This window comes from Cottoperca gobio, chromosome 11 (genome assembly GCF_900634415.1).
Source record: "Cottoperca gobio chromosome 11, fCotGob3.1, whole genome shotgun sequence".
Classification (NCBI taxonomy): Eukaryota; Metazoa; Chordata; class Actinopteri; order Perciformes; family Bovichtidae; genus Cottoperca; species Cottoperca gobio.
The window spans coordinates 16,348,486-16,363,446 of record NC_041365.1 but is presented as its reverse complement, the minus strand read 5'-3'; the positions used below and the strand labels follow the sequence as shown (position 1 = coordinate 16,363,446).

The 14,961-nt window shown below is 38.1% G+C and overlaps 1 protein-coding gene across 1 annotated transcript; it reads left to right on the top strand.

Moving 5' to 3' along the window:
• Window positions 1-7,794: 7,794 nt before the first annotated feature.
• trhrb (thyrotropin-releasing hormone receptor b) lies at window positions 7,795-10,657 on the top strand. Its single transcript, XM_029443775.1, is given in 3 exon segments — window positions 7,795-8,803; window positions 10,084-10,260; window positions 10,262-10,657. Coding segments are annotated over 3 exon segments (1,197 nt in total). The 5' UTR covers window positions 7,795-8,020; the 3' UTR covers window positions 10,499-10,657.
• The last annotated feature ends 4,304 nt before the right edge of the window (window positions 10,658-14,961 follow it).

Here is a 14,961-nt window from a genome sequence, read left to right as displayed (position 1 = left end):
CATATTATATAGAGTTATAAGAGGTTGGTAGTTTAATCTAACACACTGCATCCTATCTATGATCTCTCATATGTTCGTAGTTTTAATCTACAACTGCATCAATTATATAGAGTAATAAATGTTGGTAGTTTAATCCTACACAGTGCATAATATTCATAGAGTCATCATATTGTTGTAGTTTAATCATACACACTGCATTATATTCTATAGTCATCATATGGTCAGTAGTTTAATTCTACACACTGCCAATCATATTCATATAGTCCTCATATGTTAGTAGTTTAATTCTACACACTGCATCATATTCTATAGAGTCATCATATGTTGGTAGTTTAATCTACACAGTGCATCATATGTCTATGAGTCATCATATGTCAGTAGTTTAAATCTACACACTGCATCATATTATATAGAGTTATCATAGGTGTAGTAGTTTAATCTAACTCACGGCATCATATAATAGGAAAGTCATCAAACATGGTAGTAGTGTAATAGTCATCACGCATCATATTATATGTAGTCATCATATGTCGTTAGTTTAATCTACACACTGAATCAATATTAGAGTCATCATATGTTAGTAGTTTAATCTACTCACTGCATCATATTATTATAGAGTCATCACATGTTAGTAGTTTAATCTACTCACTGCATCATATTATATAGAGTCATCATATGTCAGTAGTTTAATCTACTCACTGCATCATATTCTATAGAGTCATCATATGTTAGTAGTTTAATCTACTCACTGCATCATATTATATAGAGTCATCACATGTTAGTAGTTTAATCTACTCACTGCATCATATTATATAGAGTCATCATATGTCAGTAGTTTAATCTACTCACTGCATCATATTATATAGAGTCATCATATGTTGGTAGTTTAATCTACACACTGCATCATATTCTATAGTCATCCCATGTTAGTAGTTTAATCTACACACTGCATCATATTCTATAGAGTCATCATATGTTAGTAGTTTAATCTACACACTGCATCATATTCTATAGAGTCATCATATGTTAGTAGTTTAATCTACACACTGCATCATATTCTATAGTCATCATATGTCAGTAGTTTAATCTACACACTGCATCATATTCTATAGATCATATGTCAGTAGTTTAATCTACACACTGCATCATATTCTATAGAGTCATCAATGTCAGTAGTTTAATCTACACACTGCATCATATTCTATAGAGTCATCATATGTCAGTAGTTTAATCTACACACTGCATCATATTCTATAGAGTCATCATATGTCAGTAGTTTAATCTACACACTGCATCATATTATATAGAGTCATCATATGTTAGTAGTTTAATCTACACACTGCATCATATTCTATAGAGTCATCATATGTTGGTAGTTTAATCTACACACTGCATCATATTCTATAGAGTCATCATATGTTAGTAGTTTAATCTACACACTGCATCATATTCTATAGTCATCATATGTTAGTAGTTTAATCTATACACTGCATCATATTATATAGAGTCATCACATGCTAGTAGTTTAATCTACACACTGCATCATATTCTATAGTCATCATATGTCAGTAGTTTAATCTACACACTGCATCATATTCTATAGAGTCATCATATGTTAGTAGTTTAATCTACACACTGCATCATATTATATAGAGTCATCACATGTTGGTAGTTTAATCTACACACTGCATCATATTCTATAGTCATCATATGTTAGTAGTTTAATCTACACACTGCATCATATTCTATAAAATTATCACATGTTGGTAGTTTAATCTACACACTGCATCATATTCTATAAAATCATCACATGTTGGTAGTTTAATCTACACACTGCATCATATTCTATAGAGTCATCATATGTTAGTAGTTTAATCTACACACTGCATCATATTCTATAGTCATCATATGTTGGTAGTTTAATCTACACACTGCATCATATTCTATAGTCATCATATGTTAGTAGTTTAATCTACACACTGCATCATATTCTATAGTCATCATATGTTGGTAGTTTAATCTACACACTGCATCATATTCTATAGTCATCATATGTTAGTAGTTTAATCTACACACTGCATCATATTCTATAGTCATCATATGTTGGTAGTTTAATCTACACACTGCATCATATTCTATAAAATCATCATATGTTAGTAGTTTAATCTACACACTGCATCATATTATATAGAGTCATCATATGTTAGTAGTTTAATCTACACACTGCATCATATTCTATAGTCATCATATGTTGGTAGTTTAATCTACACACTGCATCATATTCTATAGTCATCATATGTTAGTAGTTTAATCTACACACTGCATCATATTCTATAAAATCATCACATGTTAGTAGTTTAATCTACACACTGCATCATATTCTATAGAGTCATCACACGTCTGTATCTTTGTCTCTGTCCTGTGAGAAACACGTATCTCTAAAAAGTCAACTTTTCATGAGTTTCTCAGACAAACAGTTTTCAGCTTTGTGACGAAGCATTCTCCAGCTGATCCAAGAGGCTTTTAAAGACTTAATTTAGCTGAAGAAGTAGGAGAACTTTCTCAACACATAAAGAAACACTTCATCTTTTCTTTATCAAGAAAATTCAAAATCAACACACCTGGAGATACATGGTTTTTACTGGACAGGAAGGGGATATCATTGTATCATATTTATTGAGATTCCGTTATGAAAAAATATATAACATTTTTACTGTAACCTCTTTTCTCTCTCTAGCAAAGTGTGGAGAGGTTCTCCAACAACAATGTTACTGTGCTTCACTGTCCCAAAAGAATACAGCAACCATAGGAAAATATATTTCAGCTGATTTGTGTTTTGGCAGCCTTTAAACTTTACTTTATGGACCACTTGAGCTTTTCAGGGAGAAGACTGGAGAACATCCAGCTTTTAAAGTATTGAGGCTTTCTAATATTTATTATCCTCGCACAATAGACATCATGTTTTGCTGTAAAGTGTGAAACTGTCTCAAGAGAAAATATAACGACAAGGTCCATTTAGTAGCTGTTCTGGAGCTTTCGATCATAATAAATGATCATATTGTTCAAATGTCCATGTTTTTTCTATAAGAACTCTTCCTCCATGCTGTCTGACAAGCTGCAGGTTCACAGTTCATTCTCAACCTACAAACAAAAGCATCATTTACACTTTGTACATTAAAAACAATAATTCAATAACAGAAGTATAAGATACTTTGAAACCACAGATATTGTAATCCTGTCACATGAGCAACAATTTTGGCATCAGATTTCTGCACTGTGGCGCCTCAGCCTGGCTCGGACTGAATGCTGCACAAAAGATTTTGTTTCTCTCGATCTTTCTTCTTTCTTCCTCGTGTTTCAATTTGAAGGAAAATAAAAGAAACTGATTCAAAATATTTGAATCAAGCTTTCCAAAGTCATATCTGTGTCTTGAAGGTGAACATCTACTGATTGCACACAATTTTCTATTTACAGTTTGTTTGTCTTGTAATGATTTTTCTCAAAACAAGTGTCTTTGATTGACTGATTTATGGATTATCAGACAAAGAAACAAAAATATCCAAAGGACGATATGTTAAAGTGAAAACTCTTGTGTCCAACAATGTTCTCGAGGTGTTAGAAGACAAACACATTGAAGACATTCCACATAAAAAAACTAAAACAATCCTGAAATCCAAAAGCACGTGAAGAAATGAAGGAAAATACAAAAATAAGGAGAGCTAAAATAACAATATCATTGCAAATGTCAGAATAAATCTGTTACCCTGTCCCAAAGAGAACCTGACTCCGATAAGCCCCTCTCATATTTAGATCCTACTTATTGATATTATTGTACATATGATGCAGCTCTGCTCTGAGCTGGAGAGGCATTTAATAAATACAGATTAATATTATTTTGCATCAACTGCAGTTTGTTCCTTTATTGTCATTGTATAAAACAACGAAACAGAGAAGCATCTCCTTAAGCCACGTTGTGCAAAATATAGTAAGAGATCAAATAAATAAAAATAATTGCTAAAAATAAATAGATATTAAAAAGATAAATAGTCTTCAGTGAACATGCAAAACTGCAAGAACAGATTTACATCTGATTAAAGACATCTTCTTATTATGTGGTAATGCAAACTCTGAGCATGACTAATAATCAAAATAATTCAATTCAAAACATTTCATGAATGTTAAATGTACTCTTTTGAAACCGTAGGTTACATTTCAATGCGTGTTTTCCACCATTAAATTCTTGGTTAGATTTTTCTGAATTGAGAATGTGATTTTCACTCCTAAATGCGCCGTCACTCGCTCGTACCTCCACGCCGTCACACCTGGAAGCTGCACCTGAACAAACTCCGCCTTCTGCCTGCTGCCCTGTGAGGGAGCAGGTGGTAGGAGGTGAAGGAGACAGAGAGCTGTCTGATCAGCAGAAGTAATGCTTTCTGTCAGGGGAGGTTATGGACTGGACCCCAAGGGTACTTACCATTAACAGAGGGAGGTCAGGGCCGGGTCAGGGTCGGAGCAGCGGGCACTTTGTGTGTGTGTGTGTGTGTGTGTGTGTGTGTGTGAGGTTGACAGCCATTTGGGTCTCATTCCACTCGGACTGACTTCCTTTAAAACAACCTGCCACCGTCTCAGTAAATCAGAGCGGCCAAAGGTCATTCCACATTTTAAAGCCCTGTTGTGCTTTTGCTGAGTTATTATGCAGAACAAATAAATGTCTGGAGAAATGCAAAAGCAATCTTTTCTTTTTTTAAGCTTTTTTTTTTACTTACCGAAGAATATAGGAGTAAGCGTATGTGTTCAATTGCTGTGCACGTTGTGTAACTGGCGGTATAACTCAAAGGAACGGACACGTTTTATGCTTTATAGCTCTTTGGGAAGAGATGCACGCACACTGAGATATATGTTAGGCCCGTAAATGCTGCACAATATCATCAGGCTCTATCCATATTCATGAAGTACCCGCAGAGGATATCATAATCTCTCCTCTGCTGCCATTTGTATGGTGTGGTTGTTTTTTTGTCAGACCTAAGCAGTACTTGTGTTGACTGTTAGTGAAGCACAGCAGAAGCATGGCACTGACTGTTTTAGTTATTGTCAAAGGTAATGGTCCGTGGGCATCATCAGGTCCTGAAGCTGGGGGGACAACATGTTCACGCTGCTGGCTTCAGGTTGAAACCACACAGAGCTGCACATTTGTCTCCTCTGTTTCTTTCCCTCTTTCTAACTATAACAGAAACACAATTAAACACAATCTGCTGCATCGATTTAGGCAATTCAGTTTTTTTTTTTGTTTTTTTTTTACATATCTCACTAGTCTCTCCAGGATTATGGCCACTAAAAACAGTAGAACTCCAGAGTGGGGTCAGTTACATTTTCCTGTCATAACAACCTTATGACTATATTCTACTTGAAAGATGAGACATTCAAACAGGGTTGAATTAATAAATGTTATTCCTTGAAGAAATGATGATTACCATGTTGAGATATGTATTGTTTTCAGCTCCTTACTACTCAATCAGATTTATAAATGTGTAATTGTCAGTCTGCATGCTTCTCAGGTGTGTCCTTCGGGTGGCAGTAAAACTCTTTCTCTTATTTCCTTCCACTTTTTCTTTCTGCACTGCTGCTGTGATTTCAATAATGTATTCAAGCCAGGCGGAACTGTATATGAGCTTTATATGTAAAACAACCATAAGTCTGATGATTACCATTGATTCCATCATGAATATGTGAACAGTAGAGAGACATGACAGTATCCTCTTACTGTATATCTGTAACTCAGTGATAAAAGGCTGACAGATGGCTGAAATCTGAATGTATACCATTTTACTGCCAAGTTGGCACAAAAGCGGCTTCTTAAATCCACATTGTTAACCTTCCCACTCTACAGTATAGACAGTAGAATCCTAATTACATTAAAATCAGAAACTAACATAAAGTCCTTTACATGAACCTGTGAAAAAGAACAAAGATGCACAGAAGAAAGTGATCTTAAACAGACTCTGTCTTCACAGCTGAGAGATAAAGGGAATCATGGGAGAAAAATGGGGGGGCGACCATTATTATATAATCCCCTGTCATCCCGTCCACCTGTTGCTCTGGATGGACGGCTAGCAGCTTCAGTGCTCGCAGCACAATTGCGTGAATAAAGTGTGAGAGTGTGTGTGTGTGTGTGTGTGTGTGTGTGTGTGTGTGTGTGTGTGTGTGTGTGTGTGTGTGTGTGTGTGTGAGAGTGTGTGTGTGTGTGTGTGTGTGTGTGTGTGTGTGTGTGTGTTGGCGTGATCTTCACCACTCTCAGCTCAGTTCCTGGAGAATGTGCACAGTTGGTGTGGAGGAGAGTTTCCACCTCCACACTGTTGTGAAGATAACAGGCAACTGCAGATTCCCATGTTGTCGGACAACATGGCAGCTGGAACAGGTCATTGCAGATCTTGTGCTTTTCATGTTGGCTGCACAAAAGAATACGACTTTCATATTTCAGCATCACGACCCCACGTAGAAAAATATACAGAGTTGGGTTCTTGTTCGGTGGAATCAGTTGATTAAGTGTGCAGTACAGCAGGAACTGTTGGCATATAGTGAGGTGCTGAAACTCTAATTAATGTCAGTGCGGACTCATATTTTGGCAGCAGTTGGTACTTACACAATGTTGCTATAAGCACATTGTGTATCGGGAAGATTTTCTTTAACTAAATGTGTTTTAGGACGACTCTTTACTAAGTGCATAAAGGAGCTGCAAAGTATGATATTATAAAGACGTGTGTCATATGTGATGGTGTAAATTGGACAGAAAGTGTTGCAGCATATAAAACAGAGTGTAAAATTATCAAATGCAAAACAGTTTAATATTTTGCATAAATCTCCACTGTTCTTGATACTTTCTTCCTTCCATCTATACCTTTCTTTTTGTATCTTAATCGCTGAGGTCATGTCCTGTTGCTTTCTGGGATTTTGAGACTATGGACTTGAACATGTAAAACACATACAGTATACGGTTGGTGTTTTATAGGCTGATTCCATTTATTTGTAGGACTCCATATATATAAATTTGACTATATTTTAGCCAATTATTTTCCAGTGGATTTCATTTTTTTCATATGGGGAGTCCAATATTAAGATAAAAATTATAATTAATAAAATAGGACTTTCTTTTAGGTGTCTGGTCTACAAGATCCAAGACTGTGATGAAGACTGCTTGAAGTCTAATCAGCATATCATTTGGAAACGTAACATAGAACATATATATCTCTAAAATGATTTAGAATTATGTAATGACTCCTGCCATCGTCCAAAAAAAAAAAAAAAAATCCACCCATGAGAAACTGCCTGTAGCTTCACCTAAAGGCATGCAACTATTGATCAGCTCCATGTTACAGATGACTGCAGTTCATTCCTTAATGCAGCCTACTTTAATAAAGTGGCAGCCTGTTGAGAAGAGCTGCCCATCAGAGGGGAGATTGTAGAAATTTTACAAACTGAATTCTGATTTTAAGGTTGAAATTGCTTTGAATATGCAGATCATCGGTCCAGAGACTACAGAGATAGAATAAGAGGCACCTGTATTAACACTGATTTCCGTTCTTCTGTAAATAATACGCTAATCAGATCAGAATAACAGAAAGTCACAAATATGTTGTTACATTTTGGAGTTTGAGCAGCTTTGTTGATGGGGAGGTCTGGTGCTGAAAATGTAATGATGGGCTAATCGCCTCGCATGCGTAATGAGAGCTCGTGCCAAGAGCAAGGCTCAAAACCAAACCGCCATCTGCCCGACACACACTTTGTTCTGACGAGAACACGGCGACGCATCGCTTTTTACGCACAACACGACCGCGGCGTTACACCGGAGTCCGAGCAGCTCTTTGTCACATTATGGTAGTTTCATGTGCGACACACGGCTGGGTGCAATTCTGAGCTTTTTGAAATCGACATACACTTTTCCCGGACCTGCAGAGTTGATTGATCTCTCGCTTCTGTCGCGCGTAAAACCTGTGTGCTCGTAAATTTGAGCTAAAACATCAAGATGGAAAACTTTACTACAGCTCCAGAGATGAACCACACTTTGGGGCTTTGGACGGCCCACAGCATCCAGTACAAAGTGATAAGTAGTTTGCTGCTCTTCGTCATTTGCGCTTTAGGAGTCGTTGGAAACGTTATGGTCATCCTGGTGGTGCTCACTACCAAACACATGAGGACTCCAACCAACTGCTACCTGGTGAGTTTGGCGGTTGCTGATCTGATGGTGCTGTCAGCGGCTGGTTTACCCACAATCACAGAGAGCATCTTTGGATGCTGGGTGTTTGGCCACTATGGGTGCCTCTGCATCACCTACTTTCAGTATCTCGGGATCAACGCCTCCTCTTGCTCCATAACATCCTTCACCATAGAGAGATACATCGCCATCTGTCATCCGATTAAAGCTCAGTTTCTGTGCACCCTCTCCAGAGCCAAAAAGATAATTTTGTGCGTCTGGGCTTTTACTTCTTTGTACTGTGTGATGTGGTTCTACCTGTCAGACATCCAGGAGCTGGTGTACGACAACATCACCATCATCATGTGCGGGTACAGAGTCCCCAGGAAGTTTTATTTGCCCATTTATTTCTTTGATTTCGGAGTCTTTTTCGTGTTGCCGCTGCTGCTGTCCGCGGTGTTGTACGGACTCATCGCCAGGATCCTCTTCCTGAACCCGCTTCCCTCCAACCCCAAAGACAAGAAGAAGAACGGACTCAACAACCAGAGCAACATCAAGAAAACCAGCTGCAAGAACTCCCGTCACTCCAGCTCCACCGCGACCTCCCGCAGACAGGTGTGTTCCTCATCTTAAAACAATACAACGCTGCTGATCTGAGTACATTTACACAAGTGCAAATATGTGGTACTTTACCTGAGTATTTAGGAGCTATAGCCTCACAATTAAGAGTTTACACAAAAGATGTGATCACATCAGATTAAAAAATATGAAGATTATTACAGAATAAATCATATTATCTCCACTTCCACCAACTACAAGAGTTAAATGCTGCTCACACATGAATGCATTACTAAAATATTTTTTGTGTTTTTACTTTTGATAATCTCAGTAGGCTATATTTAGACAACGATAATTACATACTTTTACTTAATGATTTTAATGCAGGATTTGTACAGTGTGGTATTGCCAGATCAATTTATGTACACAGTTTAAATACTTCTTCCACCTCTGTACATGCTTACAAAAAAAACATTTAACTAATTTGCAAACTAAATGAATAAATAAAGTCTTGATGAGGAGGCAAAACAATTCAACAAAAAATCCACTAAATTGAAGAAAATTGTAGAAAAAATGTCATTTGCATTTTCCACATAAACTCAAAATCTATTGGTAACCTCCCAATCATCTTTCAGGAAACATTTTTTAACATGCTCTGATTCAACAAATTACCAAAAAATGAATGAATAAACAAAAGAATAAAAGAATAATAGTGCTGCAGCTAACAATCATTTCATTATGGATTAATCTGCCGATTGTTCGCTCCATTAATCGATTTCACGTTTGGTCTACAACGTGTCTCAATGTTTACATATTCAGATGTAAAATGTCTTATAGAATACAAAAAAATGATTATCAAAACCTTTGTAGATTTTGTAGGTCCTTTAATTAACTTAAATTATCTCTAGGGGTACGACGCAGTTAGTTTTGTTACATGTGGGATCTCTTCTTACCCTTTAACAACTGAGATCACAAATGGCCAAAACTTCCTCATTGTGGATTAAAAAAATGAATTGCCTTTACACTTCAGTTGTCTTTGAACTCAACATGAGTTAGTTAGTCATCTTAGTCGACGATATTTGTCGAGTAATTGATTACCGATTGTGTTTACCAAAAGAAAAAAGATTAATTGACTAAAGAAATCTTAGTCAACTAAGACCAAAGCGACCGATTAATCGACTCACAGTATCAAGAAAGAGACGGCAGCCTTACAAAACATCTTAAAGAGAAATAATTTATTTGTATGTAGTTCTTTTTATTTAGTATCGATCTGTCCACTTCTCTGGGAGTTTTATTGCAGCAACAGTTCTCATATTTCTGCTTGTCGCCCCCTGCAGGTGACCAAGATGCTGGCTGTAGTGGTGATCTTGTTCGCCACGCTCTGGATGCCATACCGCACTCTGGTGGTGGTCAACTCCTTCCTGGACCCAGCCTACTTGGACAACTGGTTCCTGCTTTTCTGCCGGATCTGCATCTACCTCAACAGCGCCATCAACCCGGTCATCTACAACGCCTATGTCTCAGAAGTTCCGCGCCGCTTTCCGCAAGATCTGCCGCTGCGGCAGGAAAGGCTCAGATAAGCCCACCGCCTACAGCGTGGCGCTCACGTACAGCGCGGTCAAGGACACGTCGATGGTGGAGAGCACCGACCCCTTCACTACAGAGCTGGAGGAGCTCACCGCCACGGACGAACTGCTGTCTGAACAGAAAGCGATGTTCCCTGAACCTTGTGTGAATTTCAGCGACGCCTGAGCTTCGTTTGGAAAGGGTCAATTGGGGATTCAAGAGTCTGAAAATGTTGCTTAATGGAGTCTGTTAAGTGGAAATATGGTTTCCTGAGTGCCTGGTGACCTTTTCAAAGCCAGGCTGCTTCAGCACACAGATTACAGCCACTGATGCGTAATAACAGTGTTTGAGGCACAAAGCCGAGAATGATCCCGGACATTGTAAAGCAACAAACATGGACAGATAAGCACTGTCTTATTGCAAAGCTGTTATCTTATCATGGACCTACCCTCGTAATATACTGTGTACGAGTCAACAAAACGTGAATGTGAACCAACACACCATTCTCCCGTCAGATGTATGGTGCTGAGACCAGTCTGACATACCTTATTAAACTCCAATATCCAGAAATCCTGCAAGCACAAGACACATTCCAGTTTATCGACGCAGCGTGTTCCAAAGGATACCAAAGAGACGACAGAAACATCAAGAATAGTCGGAAGGGTTGAATTCGCTCTTTATGTTCCAAATCAAGTGAGTTGAATTGTCTGCGCTGTACAATCTGAAATCAGAATGAGTGGTTTCCTGCTTCAGACAGACTTTGGGAGAGAAAAAAGAATATATCTTCACACCAATGAAACATCTAACCCTGTGCAGCTTTAATAACTGTATGCCCCCTGATGTTCTCAGGGCAGGCAGCACATTCAAGTGTGAGTCACACCTGATCCTTCATGGACATAATAGGCTCAATTTTTATTATGAAGGACTGCGGATACGACCATGAGAAAGATGTGAAAAGCGAGACAGACTGTGAGTTTGTTCTGGAGGCTGCGGTTTAGCCTTTATGAAGATCTCTTCATGATTTGTTGAAGTTTTCCTCTGCAAAGTGAGAAAACAAAAGTATGTAAAGCACTTTGTAACCAAAGTTCAAAAAGTGCCATAATGAGGTGTATTATGTGATGTTCCCACAGCATCATACTTAATAATGGTTTATAAGTTGTTCCTAATGACTTCATTCATAGGCCAAACCCCCATACTCTTGTAATGCTTTACACATTAATAACAATGTAAGAACAACCTTTGGCTGCTGCGTACTCCAGAATAACGTGATGTGTCTTCTTATGTAGCTCTTTAAAGAAATATTCTTTGAGATTTTCATAGAATCAAATCATTCTTTCAATACTATTCATGGGCGACATTTTTTCAGTAGTATTCTGCCATTCAATGTATCTGCTTTCGGTAATTAACCAAATGTTATTGTTAACGGCGCAGTCGTATCTTTTTACCAAAGGATTAACAGGAAATGTTGCACGTGTGAAATCTACTGTTACTGTTATTTTATTGATATACACAATGTCGTAGGTGTGATTAAGAATGTAGGCGTCATTTTCCTGCGCCTCCAACACCAGAATCTGTTCAAAACAAAAATGGCTGTAGGTGTGCATGAGATGGGGGAAGTGAGCTTGTTGTAAACAGACTTACAGATATTGTAACATTGAAACATTAAATGTTAACGGTTCCCAGCAGCCGGTACGAGTCACTACAAACTGATCAGAGCACATTTAAAGACAAACTTACCACCAGGCACTGCCCTCTCTGGATGTAACTTGCACCTGTAGCCACACCCACCACTCAGTGCTATGATAAAGGCAGAGTTTGACCCCCAGGTGTATCAATAAGTAAACAGGTTTTGTTGCTTACTGGTCCCGGTTAGTAGAAAAAGCATTTTTTTTCTTCGCCTTAATGGCCTCCTCCGTCAGCCGGGCTCTTTAGCCGCTTTGCGTTACGTTACACTGGTTGTTCCACTACCTGGGGATAGCTACTGTTGCCTCTTCGCGAAATGCCCTCTGGTAGGCAATGATGACGTGTTTATGTCTTAGGGCTTTTATTGTGAAAGGTTGATGGCGACCCGGAGGCAGACAGATTTGCATAGTGAAAGCGAGGCTTATAGGGAACCAAGCTAAACATTGACAGTGTCATTATTCCTTTACATTGTGCAAGCAACATTTAATCATAAGTTAAAGCTAAATGTTTTATCTAATCATTTTATAACAATGTATAAAAGTCACAATCCTTTATTGTTGACTTACTCAGTTTTCTTATAGTCTAGAATTATAACTGTTAACACCAAACTACAGCGTTAGTTACAACTTATAAACCCTTTATAAAATATGCCCTATTAAACAATGGTACTGCATCTCCTTCCCTCTTTTAATTATTAATCTATGATTCCCTCAAATAAAAAAAAACGTTGTAATGCTTGTTGGAGCGGCAGCAGTGGTTGTAAACCTGAATGCTTTACACTGTAAAAGACTGTATATATTGTTACAGAACATGTTGATATATTCCAGCTGCAGCACTATAAGCTCCACCTAAGTGTTCGCGTTGAAGCAAAGTGAAGTGAATATTTCCGTCCGTACTTTGTATCATGTGAACTGTGGATTTAACAAACCGTCACTCTTTAGATGTGAACATGACGCACGTGTGATGTTTCAGACATGCTGTTGTTGTTGTTGTGTGGCGCTTTCCGTCAGATCAGTGGCTGTTTAGCAATTTCCGAGCACAGTGAGCCACCAAGGGGAATGTAATTGGGCAGCAGACACAGCAGAGGAGGAGGAAGCTGTTTCATTCACTACTGTACTGTACGAGTAGCTTCTGAGTAAAGATTGTATCGATACTGTAAATGCCTTGAGTATCAGTAGATTGATGCACTCGTGTGTTCCCTGCGTATTTAAAGTTATTGTTATTTATGGTAATTCTTCTGTTTTTTTAGGCAGAAGTTATCTGTATATTTTTATGCCTCTCTTGCTTTTGTTATTGCCCATTAAAGCATTATACATATTATTTTGTGATGTACAATTTGGAAGCTGCTGCCTTGGTCTTGCCTTTTTAGAATAATGTGATCCTGTGATGTTTGATGGTTATCTAGAAATAGCTCATTTGTACATTTTATTTTCATGTTCCAAATAAAGTTCTTTCTGGAATCAAAGTAGATGATTTTATTCTTCATTTTGAGTATAGAAATGCACATTTGGGGACATCAACGTCTGTTTTCCATTAGAAATTAACTTGATGACATGAGCATCCAAGAAGGAGGAGGAGACTATTCAAAAAGGGAAAATGTGAAGTTCCTGAAATGAAATGAAATGTCTTTCTTAGACATTCAGTAGATCAAAAAGCATCCAACAACATCCACCTGCTCCTTATGTCCAACTGGAGAGTTAAACTGACGTGTTGCTCCGCCCAAAAAAAATCATATGCATATTAAAGTGAGACTTCGTACAGGAAGAAATAAAACATTCTTAAGTCAATAAGTTACCGCGGACAAGAAGGTTATGTTTTCGGCTTGGTTTGTTTGTCTGTTTATTTGTCTGTCAGCAGGATTACGGAAAAACTACTGGTCCTATTTTTCATGAAACTTGAAGGAAGGGTGAAGCGTGGGCCGAGGAAGAATCCTTCACATTACGACCTGAAGCTCTTGAACACACCGCAGTGGAAAGAACAGGAAATGGGACTGTCTGAGGAGCACATGAATACACCATTGGCCTTGGTAGAGGCTGTTCTCTACTTTTAATAACATTTAATATCACACATGTGACAGTCACGCTTTAAAGCTACACTTATCAATGTTATATTAACAATAGGTTAAATCAGGGGATTTAAGGACCCCCAAACTGGTGTAGCGTGGAGCAGGGACCCCCTACTGTACATATTGTATAGAAGAGGTCTGACAGTAGGTGTTTGTGTCGGGAGTGAGTATAGCAGTACCTCCGAAGACCTATGGGTTAAATTACTGTGTGTTAGGTGAACATGTCCGCTCATAGTGGTGAGCCTACAGATAATTATCACTCAGTTGTTCCCTCTATGGAGCGATTTAGCTTCTTTCAGCTCATCGTTTAGGTTTTCGGGCCGACAGCTGATGTTGTCACAAAGACACTTTCATGCACAGCAACTCAACGAGTGCAGCCGTCATCACATCTCAAACTCCCCGATGTCCGTCTCCTCCACTCTTCATCACACAACGCAGTACGAGACTGTTTATTTATGTGATGAGCCCGACCATCATGTGCAATTTATTAATGTAAAGCGCACAAGAGATGAATAAATGTCATGGTTCTTTTTTAATTCAATACTGTATATGATTTGATTAGAGATTTGATTGAATTTTGATTTAGTTTTATTTATATATTCCATACAGATACAAATGATATTCATGCAGTGTTTTGTTTACAGACAGCTCCTTTGACATCTGACGTTAACAGAATGGAAATTAACTGATGTTTAGTATGTAAATGTGTCAAACCTCAGCTCCCATCCGTCAGTTAAATTAGACATAACAAAAACACCCATTTGCATTCAAATGGACCCCCTCCCTACATTTAGTCTACGGGAATATGTGAAGACACTGCACTTCTCAATACATGTAAATTCTGTGAGCATCTAGCGAGCATCATTCAGTTTGAACTCAGTCTCACAGCAGTTTCAGTTAA